Source organism: Triturus cristatus, chromosome 12 (assembly GCF_964204655.1).
Source record: "Triturus cristatus chromosome 12, aTriCri1.1, whole genome shotgun sequence".
In the NCBI taxonomy this organism is placed as follows: domain Eukaryota; kingdom Metazoa; phylum Chordata; class Amphibia; order Caudata; family Salamandridae; genus Triturus; species Triturus cristatus.
Window position 1 is genome coordinate 777505270 of NC_140595.1, and position 20328 is coordinate 777525597.

Below are 20328 nucleotides of genomic sequence, written 5' to 3' on the forward strand. Positions count from 1 at the left end.
GCAAGTTTCTGCAAGATCATTTTTATTATTTTTATAAATATAGCCGAATGGAAGGGATTAGAGAGCCAGTAACATTACACAAGCACACATTCATTTTGTTTTCGTCACTGATCTCCTAGCACACGGTGCAGTCATTAGTGTGGACTTTCTTTGGTATGTTTCCTCAGGGAACTCAGAAATGAAATACTTGTGGGCAAGCACGTAGCAACCAACAGCAAGATAAGTGTTGTGGAATATGAACTACAGCCAGGATTCTAATGTGGTGCCTGTAAAGAGCCGTTGACACAGAGAAAACAATCTTCAAAAAGGCACAACTGTCATTTGCAGAGGAGGAGCGGCAGACATCGACATTACTGAACCTTCCAAAATTAATGTTAATTCTCGATGATAGAATTATCATTAAAGACAATTAAAAGCGAAACACAGGCATATTAACAATATTTTAAAAGTTACATTGATCAACTGATACATGCCTGCACGAAGGAAAGCAACATACATTCACAATTATATATAGTGTGCTGCTCGGATGTCAAAAGCCCTGACACATGACAGGACAAAAAAAAATCCACAAGCAGAAATATGTGAAATATAGAGATAATCTGGATGACTGTAAAATGTCAATGTGGCTTAAAACACCTTTTTCATTGTCTTGTAGACATTTCATTTCTTTTGACATTTGAAATGGACGGAGAGCAAAATGTGTGTGTGCAGGCATTTCGGTCACAGTAATTCATAAGGGACACAAGGAGCAGCAACACATGGTCCAAATATTGTTAATACTATTTTTAGGTAATCCGTTTTTAAAGGATATTAGAAAATGCATAGATAAATACAATGTTCGAGGCATGTGGGCTGCTGAATTCATATCTGTGCATAGATCGCCGCCTAGTGTTGGGTCCGGATGTTTGCACGTTGTTGTCCTGGAAGAGTCTTCGAAGTATCCTTGGATAGGTGACTCCTCCCCTGGACTACAGTGCGCATGGGCATCCTCTCCATCCTCAGATTGTTTTTTTCCGCCATTGGGTTCGGATGTGCTATCTTAGCTCAAGTTAGGAAAATATTTTTTCGAGGCCAAAAGGCCTTTAGTTCGCGTCGGTACTGTTTATCGATCGGGTTTCGATAGAATTTGTTAGTTTACTAACTTTCAGCACCGACTGCTTTCGCATTTACCTGTCCATCGACGACTTCGACGATGGAATCCAGGACGCCGTTCAAAAGGTGTCCGGTATGCAATGCGAAGTACCCACACATCGACGTCCATCCGGTGTGCAACAAATGCCTTTCGCCGGACCACGACGAATCAACATGCATGGCCTGTGCCCGGTTCCGCTCGAAGAAGACTCTGCGGAATCGACGAGCGGCGAGACTCGAGGCGCAGCACGCGGCACCGGCCCCGACAGACATCTTCGGCGAGGCCGAGGACGTCGAGGAATTGGAAGTCTTGCCCTCCAGTCCCGTTTCCGAACACGAACCCGGATCGGACGAGGAAGGCGAGTCACTCTTCCACAGAGGTGAAGACGACACCGAGGTAGGAGACGACGAGGAGGCCTTCGGGGCCGAAGAAAGTAGCTCCAATGATGAACAAGGCCTACCTGTTCAAACCGTTCAAACACCAGTGCCACAGCCTATGGCTCCGGTCGAGGGATCGCCTTCGGGCCTTACCCGAGACCCATCCCGCAGTTCTCCGGCCCCGCCCTCGGGCCCGGCCTCGGACGTTCAGCGGCAGCCATTAATACATAAACAGGCTGGTTTCCCTATCACAAAACCGAAACCGAAAGCTGCTCAGGTTCCACCGAAACCGAAACTGAAAGTAGCGCTGGTCGGATCGAGGCCTTCGACGCCAGCGCACCGCGTCGGCACCGACCGCACCAAGGGGGACTTCGGTGCCGAACTTGAGGCGGGCGACGTTGGAGTCGACAAACGGAAAAAAGCCATCGGCACCGACAAACCTGCTCGGCTACCGGCACCGACGACACCAAGGGCCGTACCGCCTGCTGTGACACCTAAGCCTCAGGTATCGAAGACTTCGACGGTGATCTCTTCACCCCGACTCGATGACCCTCCGGCACCGAAAAAATCTACGGCCGCCTCTACGAGCCTGGCCGGTGCCAAAGCCTCGAAGGCGCCCCAAGTACGACCTGGTGTGACGCAAGGCAGCAAAACCACACCTGTCCTCCAGGACACGTCGGGCTCCGGTTCGGTCGGAGCTCCCGCAGCCTCTTCGGTGCCGACCAACATTACCTTCGGCTTGCCTCCGTCAACAATCCCAAAAATGTTCCAACTCAGGACACGGGTCACCCAACCTACGGTCACACCTGCTGAGACGTCTCCAGCACGTATCATCGACGCCGGCACTGGCAGAATGATTCTCCAGGACCGAAGGATAACTTCGGAGCCGCCATTGGACCCTTTCAGGATCCCACTAAAAAGGAAGTTGCCTGCAGAATCGGAACCTCTCCTTTATGAACCCTTCCAATCATCCTACCAGGATCCACACCGGTTCTCCCCCACACGCTCCGATACAGACGCATTGGAGGACTACATGGCTGACCAAGTCCCCTACCATGTAGACACGGACCCTGATGACCAGCAGGACCCTGATCAAACTTGGGGCGACCCTGCAGACCCCAGTGCACCTCTCGATGCACAGGATCCACAACTCTATGGGGCAAAGACATCTCCTACGGAGGATACTGCAGCGTTCAATGCTCTTATCGAACGTGCTGCCAATAACCATGGGGTGCAGCTTCACTCTGATACCATCGAAGATGACTTTCTAATGGACACCTTTGCATCCTCAGAAAGACATGTAAAGACTCTGCCAATGTTGAAGGGGGTCCTCAAACCAGCCAAGGACATTTTCAAAGAACCCACCAGGGCACGAGTGATAAACCCCAGGATTGATAAAAAATACAGATCAGCACCTGGGGATCCTACTTACATCAGAGGACAATTACCACTCGACTCCATCGTCGTAGCGAATGCACGCAAGAGGGCACACTCGCAAACAACAGGTGACGCTCCTCCCCCGGACAAAGAGTCCAAGGTGTTAGAAACCTCTGGCAAGCGAGTTGCCGCCCAAGCTGCCAACATATGGCGCATAGCCAACACTCAGGCGCTCCTTGCTCGCTATGATAGAGCGCACTATGACACACTTGAGCAAATATTCCAACATCTCCCTGACCAGTTCAAGGAAGGCGCAGAAATGCTCATCAGAGAAGGACAGCTACTAACGAACGCTTCCATCAAATGCGCACTAGATGTTGCAGACACGGCTGCCAGAGCCATAAACACAAGCGTCATGTTGCGACGACATGCCTGGCTACGGATCTCAGGATTCAAGCCTGAGGTACAAAACAATATACTGAACCAGCCCGTCAACCCCGACTATTTATTCGGGCCAGAGGTTGACACCACCCTCGAAAAGATAAAAAAGGATACGGACACTGCAAAGTCCATGGGCGCACTACAAACTCAGTCCTTTCGGAGCGGCTCCTTTCGTCGCCCCGGAAACAAGGGAGCAGGTAGAGGACAGGGGTCACAACAAACATATAACAAAGGCAATACACAGACCACCTATGATAAAAACACCCGAGGTGGATATCGTGGCTCCAGCACAAAGGGCAGAGGACGCGGCTACGGCAACACCAGGTCCTCCCCCAAGAACAAGCAGTGACGCCCTCTCCCTTCCTCCCGACCACATAACACCTGTCGGGGGAAGGCTACAAAGGTTCCTGTCCACGTGGAATTCCATCACCACGGACAGGTGGGTCAAAGATATTATAAAATACGGTTACTGTCTGGAGTTAACCTCCACTCCACCCACAATACCACCAAGAAGCCGTCCTATGTCCTCAGAGCACTTAACGCTCTTACAGCAAGAAGTGCAAAGTATGCTTCTAAAAGGCGCTATAGAGGTCGTACCCATCCACGAGCAGGGTGCGGGAGTGTACTCCCTCTACTTCTTAATTCCAAAAAAGGACGGGTCGCTCAGACCTATATTGGACCTGAGACCCCTGAACCAGTACATTCTTTCAGAGCACTTTCATATGCTCACTCTACAGCAAGTCCTTCCGCTTCTCAAGCAGGGAGACTTCCTAGCCACACTGGACCTCAAGGATGCGTACTTTCACATACCCATCCACCCCTCACACAAAAAATACCTCAGGTTCACTGTTCAGGGGCAGCACTATCAGTTCAAAGTCCTTCCCTTCGGCGTGACAACAGCGCCCAGGGTTTTCACGAAGTGCCTCGCTACGGTGGCAGCACATCTACGGAGGCAGCATATACACGTCTACCCCTACCTAGACGACTGGCTCGTTCAAGCGAAGTCAGCCCAGCAATGTGCAAGCCACATGTCCCGCACCATTCACCTTCTTCACAGTCTGGGATTCTCACTGAATTATCCAAAGTCCCATCTCCAGCCCGCACACGTACAACAGTACCTAGGTGCGACTATAGACACTCTGGCGGCCACAGCTCAGCCAAATTTTGTGAGGATCGACAGCATACAAATGCTGATCTCCAAATTCAAACCCAATCACTCACTTCCAGCGCGAGTGTTCATGCAGTTGATAGGCATGATGGCCTCCTGCATCTTCATAGTCCCGCACGCGAGATTACATATGCGCCCACTTCAGGAGTGCCTAGCACGTCAGTGGAATCAGGCTCAAGGACAGTTAAAGGACCTAGTGTTGGTGAGCGGTCGGGCATACAACTCTCTGCATTGGTGGAATCCACAAAACCTTTGCAAGGGCCGACCGTTCCAAGAGCCTGTCCCGCAAATAGTACTGACAGCGGACGCGTCTCTCCAGGGATGGGGAGCTCATGTACTCCACTACACAGTGCAAGGACTATGGACAACACAACAAACGAAGTTGCACATCAACCTTCTGGAATTGATGGCAATCTTCCTAGCCATGAAGGCGTTCAAAGTACATTTATGCAACAAGGTCGTGTTGATCCGGACGGACAACATGACCGCAATGTACTACATACAGAAACAGGGAGGCACACACTCTCCACAGTTGTCTCATCTGGCTCAGAGCATGTGGAAGTGGGCCATTCAAAGGAACATGTTCCTCATGGCGGAACACCTCCCTGGCAAGGACAACCAGATGGCGGATCTGCTCAGCAGACACAGCCACCAAATGCACGAGTGGGAGTTACACCCATCAGTACTCCAACCGTACTTTCAGCAGTGGGGTCATCCGGAGATAGACCTATTCGCGACAAGCGAAAACGCAAAATGCCCAAGCTTCGCCGCCAGATTCCCACATCCGCAGTCGCAGGGCAATGCGATATGGATGAACTGGTCCGGCAGATTTGCGTACGCTTTTCCCCCAGCGCCATTGATACCGCTAGTGGCCCGCAAACTCCGACAACACTCCCTGACACTCGTCCTAGTTGCTCCCACGTGGGCACGCCAGCCGTGGTACACCACCTTCCTCGAACTTTCCGTGGTGCCGCATCAAAGGCTGCGGATCAAACCCGCGCATTTGACGCAGAACCATGGAGAGGTTCAGCACCCAGATCCGCAACAGCTGAATCTGGCGATCTGGCTCCTGAAGTCCTAGAGTTTGGCTATCTCAACCTGCCACCTGACTGTATGGACATCATCAAGGAGGCCAGGAGACCCACTACCAGAGCTTGCTATGCAGCCAAATGGAAAAGGTTCGTCATTTATTGCGGAAATAATGACATCAACCCGCTGGACGCATCCATCCAAAACATCATCTGTTATCTCTTACACCTATATCGATGCAATCTGGCGTACACCTCTATACGTGTCCATTTGACCGCAATATCAGCCTATCTGCAAACCAGGCAGCACCTCTCTCTATTCAGAGTGCCTGCCATCAAAGCATTCTTGGAGGGGCTCAAACGAGTCATTCCACCTAGTCACCCACCGGCTCCAATGTGGAACCTCAACTTGGTCCTCACACGCCTGATGGGTCCACCCTTTGAACCTCTACACTCATGCGAGATTCAATTCCTTACCTGGAAAGTGGCCTTCCTAGTAGCGATCACTTCCCTCAGAAGAGTTAGTGAACTCCAGGCACTAACCGTTCAAGAGCCATTTATTCAGGTTCACGCTAACAGGGTCGTACTACGTACCAACCCCAAGTTCATGCCCAAGGTAATATCACAGTTCCACATGAACCAGACTATTGAACTGCCCGTTTTCTTCCAAAACCCACAAACTGTTGCAGAAAGGGCACTACATACACTAGATGTACGGAGGGCCCTCATGTACTACATCGACAGGACTAAACCATTCAGGAAGACAAAACAACTGTTCGTTGCCTTTGCCCCACACCACAAAGGTAACGCCATCTCCAAAGCAGGGATAGCCAGATGGATAGTTAAGTGTATTCAAATCTGTTATCAAAAGGCAAAACGCACATTAACTATTCCACCACGAGCCCACTCAACACGTAAGTTGGGGGCTTCCATGGCCTTCCTAGGAAATATTCCCCTGCATGATATATGCAGAGCAGCCACATGGTCCACTACACACACATTTACAAAACACTATTGCGTAGATGTGCAGTCAAAACAGCAGGCAGCTGTAGGACAGGCTGTTCTCAAAACACTTTTTCAGACCGCTGCAGCTGGCACGGGTAGCCGCCGCTAATAGAGGGCACTGCTATGTATTCTATGCACAGATATGAATTCAGCAGCCCACATGCCTCGAACTGAATATGCTACTTACCAGTATGCATCTGTTCTTGGCATGTAGGGCTGCTGACATTCATATCGCCCTCCCTCCTCCCCGGCGCCTGTCGCAGCTGCAGCTCTCAGAATTACTGCAAGCATGGTCATCACTTTCTGTATCTACTCCATCACTGCCACAATGGCGAAAAACAATCTGAGGATGGAGAGGATGCCCATGCGCACTGTAGTCCAGGGGAGGAGTCACCTATCCAAGGATACTTCGAAGACTCTTCCAGGACAACAACGTGCAAACATCCGGACCCAACACTAGGCGGCGATCTATGCACAGATATGAATGTCAGCAGCCCTACATGCCAAGAACAGATGCATACTGGTAAGTAGCATATTCAATATGGTGCTGGGAAACATAAGCTAGAATATGTTTTACAAGACACTCTACCATCACACCACCCAAGGCACTAGTGCCCCTCCGAACATCACAACCACCTGCTCAAAATGAATTTGGGGACGCAGCGGGCCCCAGTTATCACTCCCCCACCCAAGGCATCGCCCCCTCCACCACCCAAAGCACTATCCTCCATGCTGCCACCCTACACCCAAAGCACAACTAAGACATTGGAGTATTAGTGCGGGGGTGGCAGTCCCCCCCCCCCCCCCCCCCCGCACAGTGGTGTTATTTTGCATATGACAACCATACATCAGTTTTTGACAATGTTCAGGAACATGTTACAGATACGGACACTATAACTGTGAATCTCCCCCTCACTCCCCCCTTTTTTAGATGAATAGCTAATAGTCCATCCTCTTCTTTCTGTTGTTCAGGATATACTTGCTACATGTAGAGTCGCCATGCACTCCATGCTCTCGATTATAAATATTTAATGGCACTTGTTCGATTGCCAGTAGTACCTCTTAAGACAAATGGAACAAGATTTGTACCTATAGGATTATGGTGACGTTTTCTGGCATTCTGCACTCATGAGCTTTCAACCTTGTTCAATAACACTTGTTTATTCTTGCCTCCACAGGGCCCCGACCGCTACCAAAATGCAGGCCTTGAAGCTGCTAATCTGGGCAAAAGTGAGCCACTCGTGTGCCGGAATCCAGTCATTCACCAGGGATCGCTTCGCCCAGAAACCCCTTCTACTCGGACTCCTGCACTGGATGGATCCAGTTTAGCTTGCTCCCCACACTTGACCACAGCAACACCACCAAACACCCTCAGCGGCCTCAGTTCCTCTTGTCCTAACTGGCTGCCCTCTGCAAGTAGCTCATCTTTGCCTCGGAGCACCAACAGCGAGAGATCGGAAGGCAAAGCAAAGGACCCATTGGATGAAATTCTCTTTGGGGAAGATGGACCCCCCGTCAAGCAGGAAGCGTTTTACAACCACTGTGATACAACAGTAACTGCTCGCACTAGCGGCACAGTTTTGGGAACAGGCGGGTATGACCTATGTTCTCAAAACTCGAAAAATATCAGCAGGAAACAGTCACTGGGGTCAGAAGCTTTCCAGAGTATCGAGCAAGTTATCAGAAACCTAGATGAACTAGAGGACAAAAGGCCAAAAGCGTATACCTCTTGCCCATCACTGGATACCAAGAAATCGCAGGAAGTGAAGACTGATGCCTCCGTCCTCCCGTCTGATCCAAACCTGGAGGAGAAGAAGAGTCCTAGCCTAAGGGAGATAACTCCTTCTGGTTTACGCTGTAATTACACTGGAAGTGTTAAGACTGAAGCAGAGTACTGGATCAAGGCTTGCCCATTTCCTGAAGAAGCATCAAAGCAGTGTCCAGGGCAGGAAACCAGGGTCTCCAAAGCCCTTGATCAGTCTGCCATTAGTAGCCCCGTGGGCTTCATTGACCAGGAAAGGAAAGAGAGAGAATCTTTAAGTGTAATAAGAGCCTCCCCTTTGCTGTCTCCTACTCCTCAAGAAAATACCTCAGGAAGCTATAGGCACTTGGAAGGGTCTTCCAGTGCCCAGCAAACTACCCCTCACCCAAAGACATTGCCGCTGGAAATTGGCAGCCATGCGCCTCTGGAAGTCGCTGGGTTTAGCAATGAACCGAATCCACCCTTTGTAAAGGAGGCCAATAAGACTCAGGAGTCTCTTCCCTTAGTTCAGCCAGCTTCGAAGAAACTGTTTGACTTCCCAGGTGGACAACTGGAAGACCAGTTTGAAGAACCATCGGAATTTCCCAAGATTTTGCCAGACGGTTTGGCCAATATCATGAAGATGTTGGATGAGTCCATACAGCAAGAAGATGAGCTATCTCAAAAGACACCCAATTTCTCTGAGCTTCCTTCTCCTCCTCCAAGTGTCTTACCGGCCTCTGTGCGGCCTGGTAAGCAAGACAATGCCAGTTTATCAGATCCCAGTGATAGGCCAAAGGCACTGTCGACCTCTCCACTGAGAAATGAAGATACTGTTGGTGTGCTTCATACGACTGATCTCTCTACTATCCAACCCGAAGCAATTTTCAGCCCGGGGCTCTTCAAGGAGAATGGATACTCAAAATCTGGTAACGCTGAGTCCAGCCCCAAAAAGCAGCTGTTGTCCAGCTCACAAGCTAGCCTTGACAGCAAACCGGAGGTTCCAGCAGCTGTCAAACGCCCCACCCCCACCAAGCTGTACCAGTTTTTTGGCCAGCAAAGAAATATTTCTAGAGAGTCAGTAGAAAAGCAACAAGACCGCTTCCCCAGTGGTCTTAGCACTACAGGCACCGATGTAAAAAGTGGTGGATCTCCCAGCAGCAATCACAAGGAGCCCCCAGTTGCTAAATATGCGCAGCACAACAGTGGTAGTATTCTCAAGTCGTTGGCTAGTGTGCTAGAAGGGCAGAAATATTCTTACAGAGGCAGCCCAAACTCGAAACAGGCAGCTAATGCCTCCCAGTATTTTTCTGGTGCTAATTTTGTTAAAAAGAATCCAGTTTGTGCCACTCAACAGATACCCTCTCAGATGTCTACCTCAGTCACTGCATGGACTAAAACGTTGAGGGATGAGCCAGAGGCATCGAATGCAGGCAAGAAGTCAAGCAGCGTTGAGCAAGTCTGGCGCGAGGATCACAGACCAAACATAGGGCTGTCCCCTTCTCCCACCAATAGGGAATCCGAGATCAAAGAGCATCTAGAAAAGAAGTGGAATGGAAAGTCAGATACGGACATCTTAGAAGAGATTAGCAGGGCTTGTGAGACATTGGCAGAAGAAAGAAAGCAGGATGTAGTGAATAGAACGAACGATCGTGACAAGTGTTTGGACAAGAATTTTCTCAAAAAAACACATGAAATTCAACTACCTGAGATGCAGCTGCCACTGCATGAATCGCCACCACCACCGCCCATACAGTTGTTGCCAGCATCACCAGCCACACAGTTTCCACCATCACCACCTGCAGAGATGCAACTACCTGTGCAGCAGTTGCCACTTGAAACCGTGGAGTCATTGCCATCACCACCGGTGCAGCTGCCGCCTTCACCACCGGTGCAGCTGCCGCCATCACCACCGGTGCAGCTGCCGCCATCGCCACCAATGCAGCTGCCACCATCACCTCCTGCAGAACTGCCACCATCACCACCTGCAGAGTTGCCGCCATCACCACACCCGCAGGTTCCATTATTGACTACACAACTGCCATCTTCTCCATTGCCCTCACTTCAGTTGCCTTTTCCAAAAGAGGAAAGCAAAAGACGGGATCGGGGCAAAGAACACCGCAAACACAAGAAGTCCAGCAAAGACAGCAGCCGCCGACACAAAGGGTACAAGTCTCGAAAAGAAAAGAACCGAAAGATCCTGGGCAATTTGGATCTGCAGAGCAAAGAAATCCAGTCCCGGGAAAATGCAAAGGCTGAAAGTGGTGCTAAAGCAGTCAAACCTGCCTCTACTTCAGAGCGTCTGAAAACTGAGCTTGTGAAGAAAGAGGAGTCACCGCCTGCTCTGCCTAAAGAGATCAGCAACACCGCCACCTCAACCACCACAGTATGTGCCGACTTGTTGAAAATGAGGTCGTTCATGGGAGGGCCTCCCAAGGAGCTGAAAATCAGGCTCATCAAAGTAGAAAGCGGCAACCGTGAGACCTTCATTGCCTCGGAGGTGGAAGAGAAAAGGATTGCTCTGGTCGACTTGACAATCAAGAACTCTGCAGCAGAGATTGTGCGGGCCAGCAAGTAAGAAGACAGGGGAAAGGCACGGGGACAAGATGATGGTAGCTTGTGCCCAGGCATAGAGCACCTCCAAGGCACCTTTGTGGAGGAACCCCCTGAGTTGGCTGAGCATAGTCGTATGATGATGCGATGTCAAACTCACTCTTGCATGATTAACACCATCATATATGTGTGTGTATGTGTATATAGGTAGATGTGTGTGTGTGTGTGTGTGTGTGTATATATATATATATATAAATATGTTCCATGGCATGTGTGGCTGCAGATACACATACTTTGCATACTCCTGCCATCTAGTGTTACGTCTGGATGTGTGCAAGTTATTTTTCTTCTATGAAGTCTCAAGTCATGAGGTAAAATGACTCCTGTCTGTGATATTGCACATGGGCATCAACTCCATTGTTAGATTGTTTTTTTTCCCGCCATCGGTTTCAGATGTGTACTTAAGCGGTCTGATTGGAGACAGCTTTCGGGCGTCCTCGGTTCGCTGATAACTTCTTTACCAGTTGGTATTGTTTTCAAAAGGCAATGCAAACGAAAAACAGGGGCAATCCCTTGATAGTCGACTCTACGTTCTCCAGTCGCGGCCTTTGGGCCTCTCCCATTAGTGCTTTGTTTCCTGTCTCATCGGATTCTACGGATGCACCAAACTCCATTTCCTTTCTGTCCCAACTGCCACGCAAAATACCCCCATACAGCCCTTCATGAGGTTTGCAACAGGTGTCTCTCTCCTGACCACAACAAGGAACAGGTGAGGCCTGCCTATCTTTTCAATCGAAGAAAACGTTGCGGAATCGTTGGGTGTGTCGTAAAGAGATGCAGCTGCAAGATTTGGAAGAGACGCCCGACATCTTTGGCGAACCTGATTTGTTGCGACCGAAATTGCAGCTCCCTGGCCACCACTTCAATCAGTCCATGTTCAGCACTGAATCTGCTAAGGATGCCCGCCCCTGAAAGCCAAGCTGAAACTTTCCACTTTGAGATGGTCAAGCTTGGTACCGAGTAAACCAGCTGCCGCATCAGCACAGAGCTCTCAATCCTCCACCTCTTCGGCTCTGACCACTCCGATGCCGAAACAAAATTCTAGTTCGGCACTGAAACCATCTATTTTGACATTGGAACTGTTCCTTGAGACTGAAGGAAAGGCTCAATCCGAAGCAGAAGTTACATATTCAGACTTCTTCTGGTCTGATTTTTGACAGAGGGAGTACAATCAGCACCTACTTCATCCAAAGGAGACATGACTCCAAAAGGGTTCTCCACAGTCTGATAATGGGGTGCAGAGGGGAGGAGGAGAGGATCAGCAGCCCACAGATCAATGGGACAACTGACATAGACCTCCTGAGGATAATGACCCAGACCTTTACTCAGCTAAGCCACTACCCCAGATGATGAAACATCGTTTCAGGAACTTATACCTAGGGCAGCTGCGTATCATCTGTTCCCCTTGCACAAAGACCCCGTAGAGGATGACTCTCTTTGTAATACTCTCCTCTACTAATACAGCATGTCAATATTTGCCCATGCGAAAGGGAATGCTCCGTCACTCAGATAACATTCAAGATCCAGTGAGGGCACGCATCATTAGACCACGTGTGTGAAAAATACAAAGCTTTACCCTCAGATCCACATTACATTAAAGGACAACTTCCCCCGGATTCCCTGGTGGTATTTAATGCCCACAAAAGAGCAAACTCTCAGACATCAGCAGATGCCCCGTCACCTGACAAAGAGCCCAAACGAATTGATGCTTCAGCGAAAAGGGTGGCAGCACTCCCCAGGTAAAGTGACTCCTCCTCTTATTAGCAAGGTACAAAAGGGGCCAATGGGACGAGATGGAGGAACTCCTCCAACGTCTTCCTGAGGAGTACAAAAAAATGAGGTCATCAATTGTACAACAGGGGAAATTGACATCAAACTACACCATCAGATATGCCCTTGATTCTGCGGGCACAGCTGCCAAGGGCATAAATACAAGCATACGGCTACGTAGGAACATTTTTGCTACGTATATCTAGATTTAAGCTAAAAATACAGCAGACACTCAATGTCCCTTTTGACCGATAGCATCTGTTTGGTCCCCAAGTGGAGTAAACACTAGAAAAAATTAAGGACACAGTTTGCCAAATTATTGGGGGCGCTTCAAACCCCCAATTCTCATGGTTCCTTCTGATGCCCACATACAAACAGGGTAATGAAACAACCCTCAGATGCTTCTACCTCTTCTTATAGGCAACCGCATCACACCTCCCCATCAAGAGGATATTACAAAGGAACATACAGAGGGTATAATTATAAACAAAGTGGTAGAGGTGCCTCTACTCGTGCCACACCCTCCATTTCCAAACAGTGACTCATTTTTCATTCCCCCGACCATTTTACATCTGTCGTGGGTCGACTACGTTTCTCCCCCAACTGGTAAACCATAACAGACCAGTGGGTGTTGTACATTATCCAACATGGTTATTATTTGGAGCTCATCAAAACCCCTCCAAACATCCCCCCTTGCAGGCACATACTTTCCAAACAGCACGAAACCTTGCTCAAACAAAAAGTACAGGCTCGGTTGCAGAAAGGAGCCATAGAGCCTGTTCCTCTAGCATAATAAGGTTCAGGAGTATACCCTCTATACTTCATCATTCCCAAAAAAGACTGTTCACTTTGGCACATACTGGACCCCAGACCCTTTAATCAAAACATCCACTCAGAGCACTTTCACATGGTTACTCTTCAAGTTTTAACTCTTCTATTACAACAAGGTGACTTTGTCTGCACTAGACTAAAAGGCGGCTTACTTTCACATCCCAATACATCCAGCTCACTGAAAATACCACAGGTTCGTCATAGCAGGAACACATGATCAATTCAAAGTGCTTCCATTCCAGGTCACTCACTACTGCACCCAAGATCTTAACCAAATGTATAGCGATAGTTGCAGCAAATCGGCGCAGACCGGGCATTCAGGTCTTCCTGTATTTGGACAACTGACTAATTAAAACCAGTATGCTTCATTTGTGCATACAACACACTCAGACCACTATTCAACTTCTCCATCCATTGGTGTTTACAATCAACATCCAGAAATCACATCTTCAGCGTTCACCGTTAATCTAGGGGCTGTTCTCAACACACTGGATTAGCCTACCCAAATGCAGTCAGAATTCACAACATCGCACAACTGCTACATCAATTTCACCCTAATCAACACATAACTATCAAAATAATTACGACGACTTCTAGGCATGATATTGTTTTGTATTGCTTTGGTGCCACATGCGAGACTCCATTTGCGTCCGTTGCAAGAATGTCTGTCAAGTCAATGGTCTCAGTCACAGGAACAATTACAAGATCTAGTGCTGATAGATGGCAGCACACATCACTCTCTGCATTGATGGAATACACAGAGCCTATCAAAAGGGCGGCTGCTTCTTGACCCTGTTACCCAGATCATTCTCACAGCGAATGTAGAACAGGCAGTGCTGCGTACTCCTTTTCAAACTGCAACACTTGCAGGTTCACCACTGCTTTATAGTCTATGCGGACCATGTGTATTTACAACCACACATTCCATTGAACAGATTAGTTTACCCTGTACGCATCTGTTCGTGGCATGTAGTGCTGTAGATTGACATGCGCCCACCCTTCTCCCTGGACACCTGTAGCCATTGCAGTACCTAGTTACGCTATTATATGCATGGTCATTGTTTTACTAAGACTTACACTCCATTCTCACCCGACTGCGGGAAAACAATCTAACACTGGAGTCAATGCCCATTGGCAATATCACTGAGAGGAGGAGTCACTTTACCTGGGGAGTTCTACGAAGAAAAACAACTTGCACATATCCGGACTCAACACTAGATGACAGGAGTATGCAAAGCATGTGAATCTACAGCATTACATGTCACAAACAATGCTTACTGGGTAACATAATCCATACAGCACATACATCTGTATAACAACAAATCTCACACTTCCTTTAGACATTTTCTGGATGTGTGGTGAAACTGTTGCCTCTACGATAGCTAAAGACTGGTTTCTCTACGCACCCAACACCACCTGTTTCTGTCTGTTCTGTCAAGTGATGTCTCTTTGTACCGGACCTTGTGCAATGCAAGACAATTGCTCTTAATTCTTTCTTTGGCCATGTGATTTCCCACCAGTATGGCCATTCTCACCAACCACCAAAATCAAGATCTCCGTTTAGAAGGTCTTTTTTTCTGTTGTGTGGGGTACAGTTATGTAATGAACAACAGTGCAATATGGTAGTTTGGTTTTGTTTGTGTACCTTGGTCAGGAGTACAGTTATTGAAAATATCCACAATAAGGTTTTGCAGCATGAATCTCTTATAGATTTACATGCTGTGTATATTGCGCCATATAGTGGTAGGTGCCGGAAAGCCCTACTTGTTTTAACCCTTCTTTCAGTTTTTTTCCCCCCTCTCATTTTGGAGATGGGCAAGTCTGGTGAAACCATATCCCTCAAGAGTAGACTATTAAACCCTCTTTTGTGTGGCCAAGCATTCCGCCATCTAGTGGTTGGAGCCAGAAAGTCCTACTTGTGTTAACTTTTTTTTACTCCTCTTGGAGGTAGGTGTGTCTGGTGAAACCAGATCCCTCGAGAATAGGCTGTTGATACCACTCCCCTGCCCCCCTTGTGGCCAAGCCTTAAGAATGTTTTTTACTGCATGGGATTGTATATGTCAGTTATAGCTGTATTGTATTCTTCCTTTAACTGTGTGTCTGTACCGCAAAGTGGCATTCTTCTAAATGTGCTCCGACAGAGAGAGTAAAATGCTGAAGAGGTTATTTTGTCATATTGTATTTGAAGTCCATGGCAATCTTTTGTCATGAAGTCTTGATATTTTAGCTCTAACGCTTCCCTTCATGAGTTATTGTTGCTTTAGAATGTAGATATCGATCTTGCATCATCTTGTTAAATTTCACTTTGGCATGCCTAAGCTGTGGGCTGATTCGTTACTGTTCCTGTTTTAGTGCTAAATCGTTAACACTGCAACTGGTCACTGAACTGCTTGCCTCCTTTTGGAGGCTTGCTATATGGAAATATCCATTGATAATATTTGCTGAGCTAGTACAGTTACAATCTCTCGCTTTGAGGAAGGTGTGGCTCCACACACAGTAGAATGGGTAACCTGGTATACGAGCTGGACAGTGTCTATGAAGAATCTTTTTTGCGCTTAATTTGACCACTTTGTACAGCACACCAGGTGTCGTGTAGCTCCTATAATAACTATACAGGATCTGCGCGTTTGGACAGCATACACTGTAGGATTGGTGTCCGACTGATTCTGAACACCCCCCCTGAGTATGTTGGCCTCTTGTACCAACTAGCTCACACTGCCACTAAAATCTCCTCTTACCAAGGAGAGAAAAGTTCTTGGCAACCATCAAACATGAGAACCCGGATCCCTCAGGACCGTGGAAACAATATACTACTTTTCGCTTAGTCACTCGTGCTTACTTAGTCTGTCTCAGAGAGATGCACAGAATAAATAGGCTGGGTGTTTTCAATAAGAATTTATTGAACTGTTGTTATTCTGGTGTAGAATAGATGAGCTGCAACAACCGTTGGACAGTATAAGATATAAATGATAAGCAGTACTATAAAAGGTAAATGGATGGTATAGCTGTACCATCGTACAATAATCATGAATACATAGGAGTATATAAAACACATGATAAGATGCATACTCCTATGATGCTTCTCTAACTAGATGTACCTAGCATGTGTATAGGTGTTAAGCCAAGAAGCCCTCTAGGATTTAGTCAACCCCATTACCTGAAGTGAGAGACTGTGGTACCCGGTCCTGGTCTCAGGTTCGACACCCCACAAGGGATGTTATACCACTGCAAGCTGGAGTGTCTGCATGCAGGAACCTCAGCGTCTCTGGTCAGTGTGTCAGCCGGGAAGTCTTATTCTCCTCTGCTCTATCTTAGCCAGATGTGATGTATATATACCCATAGGTCTCCCCAGGGTCCTACCTCGCTGTATTACTGTGTCGGCCTAAGGATGACGTCTGGCATGAACTATAGATACATAGATATTATACAGGAGATGGTTGTCCTGCTATGCTTCCAAGAATCCTCATGCATAATGTATGAGATTTCGAACTAGGGAAAACCCAAGTTCTGAATACAGTGTTGTAGCTAGGTGAAAGGTCAGTCCCTGTAAACCGTTACAAGTGTAATGTAGGGAATAATATAGGTGAAGGGTAATGAAGTTACCTGGTCTATATTATGGTACCTATATGGAATATAACACAGGTGATTGTCTGATCTGCCTGCTTTTCATTTTATATCATGTTTACAAGTTTGCATTTGCCGAATCCTTCCCTTAAACTAGACTGTTCACTTTTTGTGGTTTTGTAGAGTTCATTGACTTTGCACATTCTTTATTCCAAGTCAGATATTAACCCCTCATCCCATACCCCCTTGGGTTCAGACTGGGGTTTATTTCCAAATTTTTCTTCAACAGGTAATGTCTTCTGGAATTGCTTATTGAGCTCGAAGTTGTGCATAACTGGACTGCAAGTAGCAGGAAACAGTTGTTTGTAAAATAAAGAGTCTGTGACTCGAAATTGGATGCACTGGTGATATGGAGACACGTGGAGTCACTAGTTTCCCTCAGGCAGTTTAAACTTGGCCTTCCTCCAGCTGAGGGAATGTAACTCTGTGGCCACCAAACTGTTTGCGCCTCTGGATTCTTTATAATGGCTTTTGCCAGTTTTCTCTTTTATAGCGCCAGAATCCATATTGAGATTGCTTAATACCAGTATAAAAGTGAGGGTAAAAAAACTAGGCTCTTTGCTGATGATCTATGAACTGTTTACAGACAACACCTTATTCAGGCTATTTGACGATCCTTCATATGGACTTAAAACATATCCAATATACCTGGACCATTGTTAAACCAAAGACCTGAAAGTAAACGGTCCTTTCGCAACAGTTGATGACGTTTTTGGTTCAAATTCACTATATTCTGGTACACATACATAAATCTTAACTGGCCGTTTTGTACATGTAATTCTGAAAGAATGGTCTGAAACCGGTGTACAGGTGCACTTATGCCAAAAGACAGGCCCTGTTTCCGAAGGATTAAACAGGCAAATCCCTTTAGGCATATATATGCTTGACAGTTCAGTGGCACAATGGGTGGCTGTTGGGGACGTGGAACCCCTTACAGTTTTCAGTTCGTCATTACCAAGGTCTTGGGAATACTGGTTTTCTAAATGTCACAAGTGACTTTGTTAAACGAAACTGTCAAACAGTGATGCACTGCTACACGTACATTGCCTTCCTTTCCACTTCATCCCCACCTCTTTGCCCCTCCAAATTCTGCTTTTTATCTTTTTTTATTATTATTTTTTTTTAAACCTCGCAATCTGAATTGTTCTGGAATCTCTGTCCCATCCCAGAAGGTCCATAAATGCTGCAACTAGTCGAAGTCTCCATCAGTACCAACAGTAGTCCCCAATTCTCTGGGAGTTGAAAAAGTTTCATAAAGACACCTTGTCCAATTACCAGGCAAGAAGTCCCACCTCATCCAAATCCTTATTAGTCCCTTGTTAGTTGCCCATTTTCACCCATCCCTTCTTACTGATTTCTGTTTTACATGTCTGGGCATCTCATTCTCTAACACAGTGTTCTTTCTGTTACAGGAATGTGAGACAAAAGGACAAGTTTAAGGAGTCGTACGTGCTGCTGTCTTATTCTGTAAAGCCACAATTGGGATCCGAGAAGAACCTTCCCAGGGAAAAACTCAACCCACCCACTCCTAGTATTTATGTATGTCCTGCCACAATTACCTCTTTTTTTTTTTTTAATTGTCAGACAAATGGTCTGCTGAAAATGCAACTATTTTGTTTCCTAGGGGCACTCGTCCTGTTACTAATTCTTCAAAATATACATACAGAGGGCTTCTAGTCCCACCCACAGGCGTATTAATCTCTCACCTCCTGTTAGTGTATGTTTACTGTATCATTCCACCTTCTGTGGAATGGTTGCATTGCAATGTGTGCGGCACTGTTTTAAGTTTTAGAAGTACACTTAATCATCACGCTATTTTTAAAAATCTCATATGTGATGAAGACTGCAATCAATCTGTTTTACTGCATTAAGTTGTCCAAGTACAGATGTTGATGCCCCTCTGCTTTAGCATTTCTCCCATCTGTTTTGGGAAGATTCTTAGAATTAAGACCAGCCCAATGGAAGCACTTTAATCAAAGTGCTAGTTGCCCACATTGAATCACAAATATTGCCTGTACTACAAAGAAATGAGCATCTCTGAAGGACTAACCAGTCCTAAGACTTCAGGGCTGGATTTGCTGAAGGGTGAACCGCTTGGTTTTTTTCTCTAGGGGCTTGTTAAGTAATCCAGAGTCCAGAATTGGCTCTAGACCTCCACATTTTCTGGGCACTAGGCATAGCATCCCTAACCTCTCTGAAAGCCAGGAAGCAAATTCACTCTTTGGGGTAAAAAGCAGATCTGTCATGACGCTGTTCGGGTGTGGGTACGGGAGAAGAGGAAGAGGGTTTCTTTAAGAATGGTAGAGCATAGCTCTAAGCTATTAACTGATGGACCCACTAGTCCTAAGTTATCCCTGCTATTAAGGAAGAAAACAGCCAATGTGCTCCTTACTGGCATCCTGTCACGCAAGACAAAGATGTCAGAATATTAGTATCATAGTTGGTGAATATGTGGAGGAAGTGTCTGACCTCTTCCTTTGAAAGAATGTTAATGTACCTTTGCTGTGTTTTTTCCCTGCCTGACTGCATCTGTTGGCACCCAAACTGATGAGATAGCCGTGGAACCTGGCTGTATTGCTTGTGTGAAAGTGTTTAGCCAGTCAGGAGAGGTGTTGCTTTAGCTTTGTTGCTGAAAAGGCATTGACCATGTGTAGGAAGCTTGCTCTGTATATACTATACCAAAGTAAGGTATAGTATGCACAGAGTCCAGGGGGTCCCCAGAGGTATAGAAGAGGCTAAATTAGATAATCACTAACCGCTCTCTTTGTGGTAGTGTGGTTAAGCAGTTAGGCTTATCAGGAGGGTGTATTAAGCATTTACTGTATTCACTCAATCAAGGACTGATTACACACACTCTGAGACAAAATCCAGACCAATTGGGTAGGTATAAAAAATGTATATGTTCGAGGTATATGAGCTGCAGATTACACACTTTTGCATAGATCGCCATCTGGTGTTGGGCCCGGATGTTTGCAGTTTGTTTTTCCTCTTGCAAAGTCTTTGGAAGTCACGAGGTCGGTGACTCCTCCTTTGGATCGTATTGCGCATGGGCTTCGGCTCCATCCTCAGGTTGTTTTTTTCCACCATCGGGCTCGGATGTAATCTTCGCGCTCCGGTTCCGAACAGCTTCCAGTTCGACGATTGACGCGCAATCCTCACCCCAATTCGCGGTATTGTTTCGATCGTGATCTCTTCAATCAACGCACCTTCTCATCGGCACA

The 20328-nt window shown here is 47.1% G+C and overlaps 1 protein-coding gene across 5 annotated transcripts in view; it reads left to right on the forward strand.

Annotated features, from left to right (window-relative positions):
• Nucleotides 1-20328, forward strand: part of KDM6B (lysine demethylase 6B) — a 950060-nt gene that overhangs the window by 788695 nt on the left and 141037 nt on the right. For all 5 annotated transcript variants that reach the window (XM_085639043.1, XM_085639042.1, XM_085639045.1 and 2 more), the window contains 2 exons: nucleotides 7707-10843; nucleotides 18520-18646. In XM_085639043.1, the coding sequence (XP_085495169.1) occupies nucleotides 7707-10843; nucleotides 18520-18646 (3264 nt within the window). The remainder of the gene's footprint in view (nucleotides 1-7706; nucleotides 10844-18519; nucleotides 18647-20328) is intronic.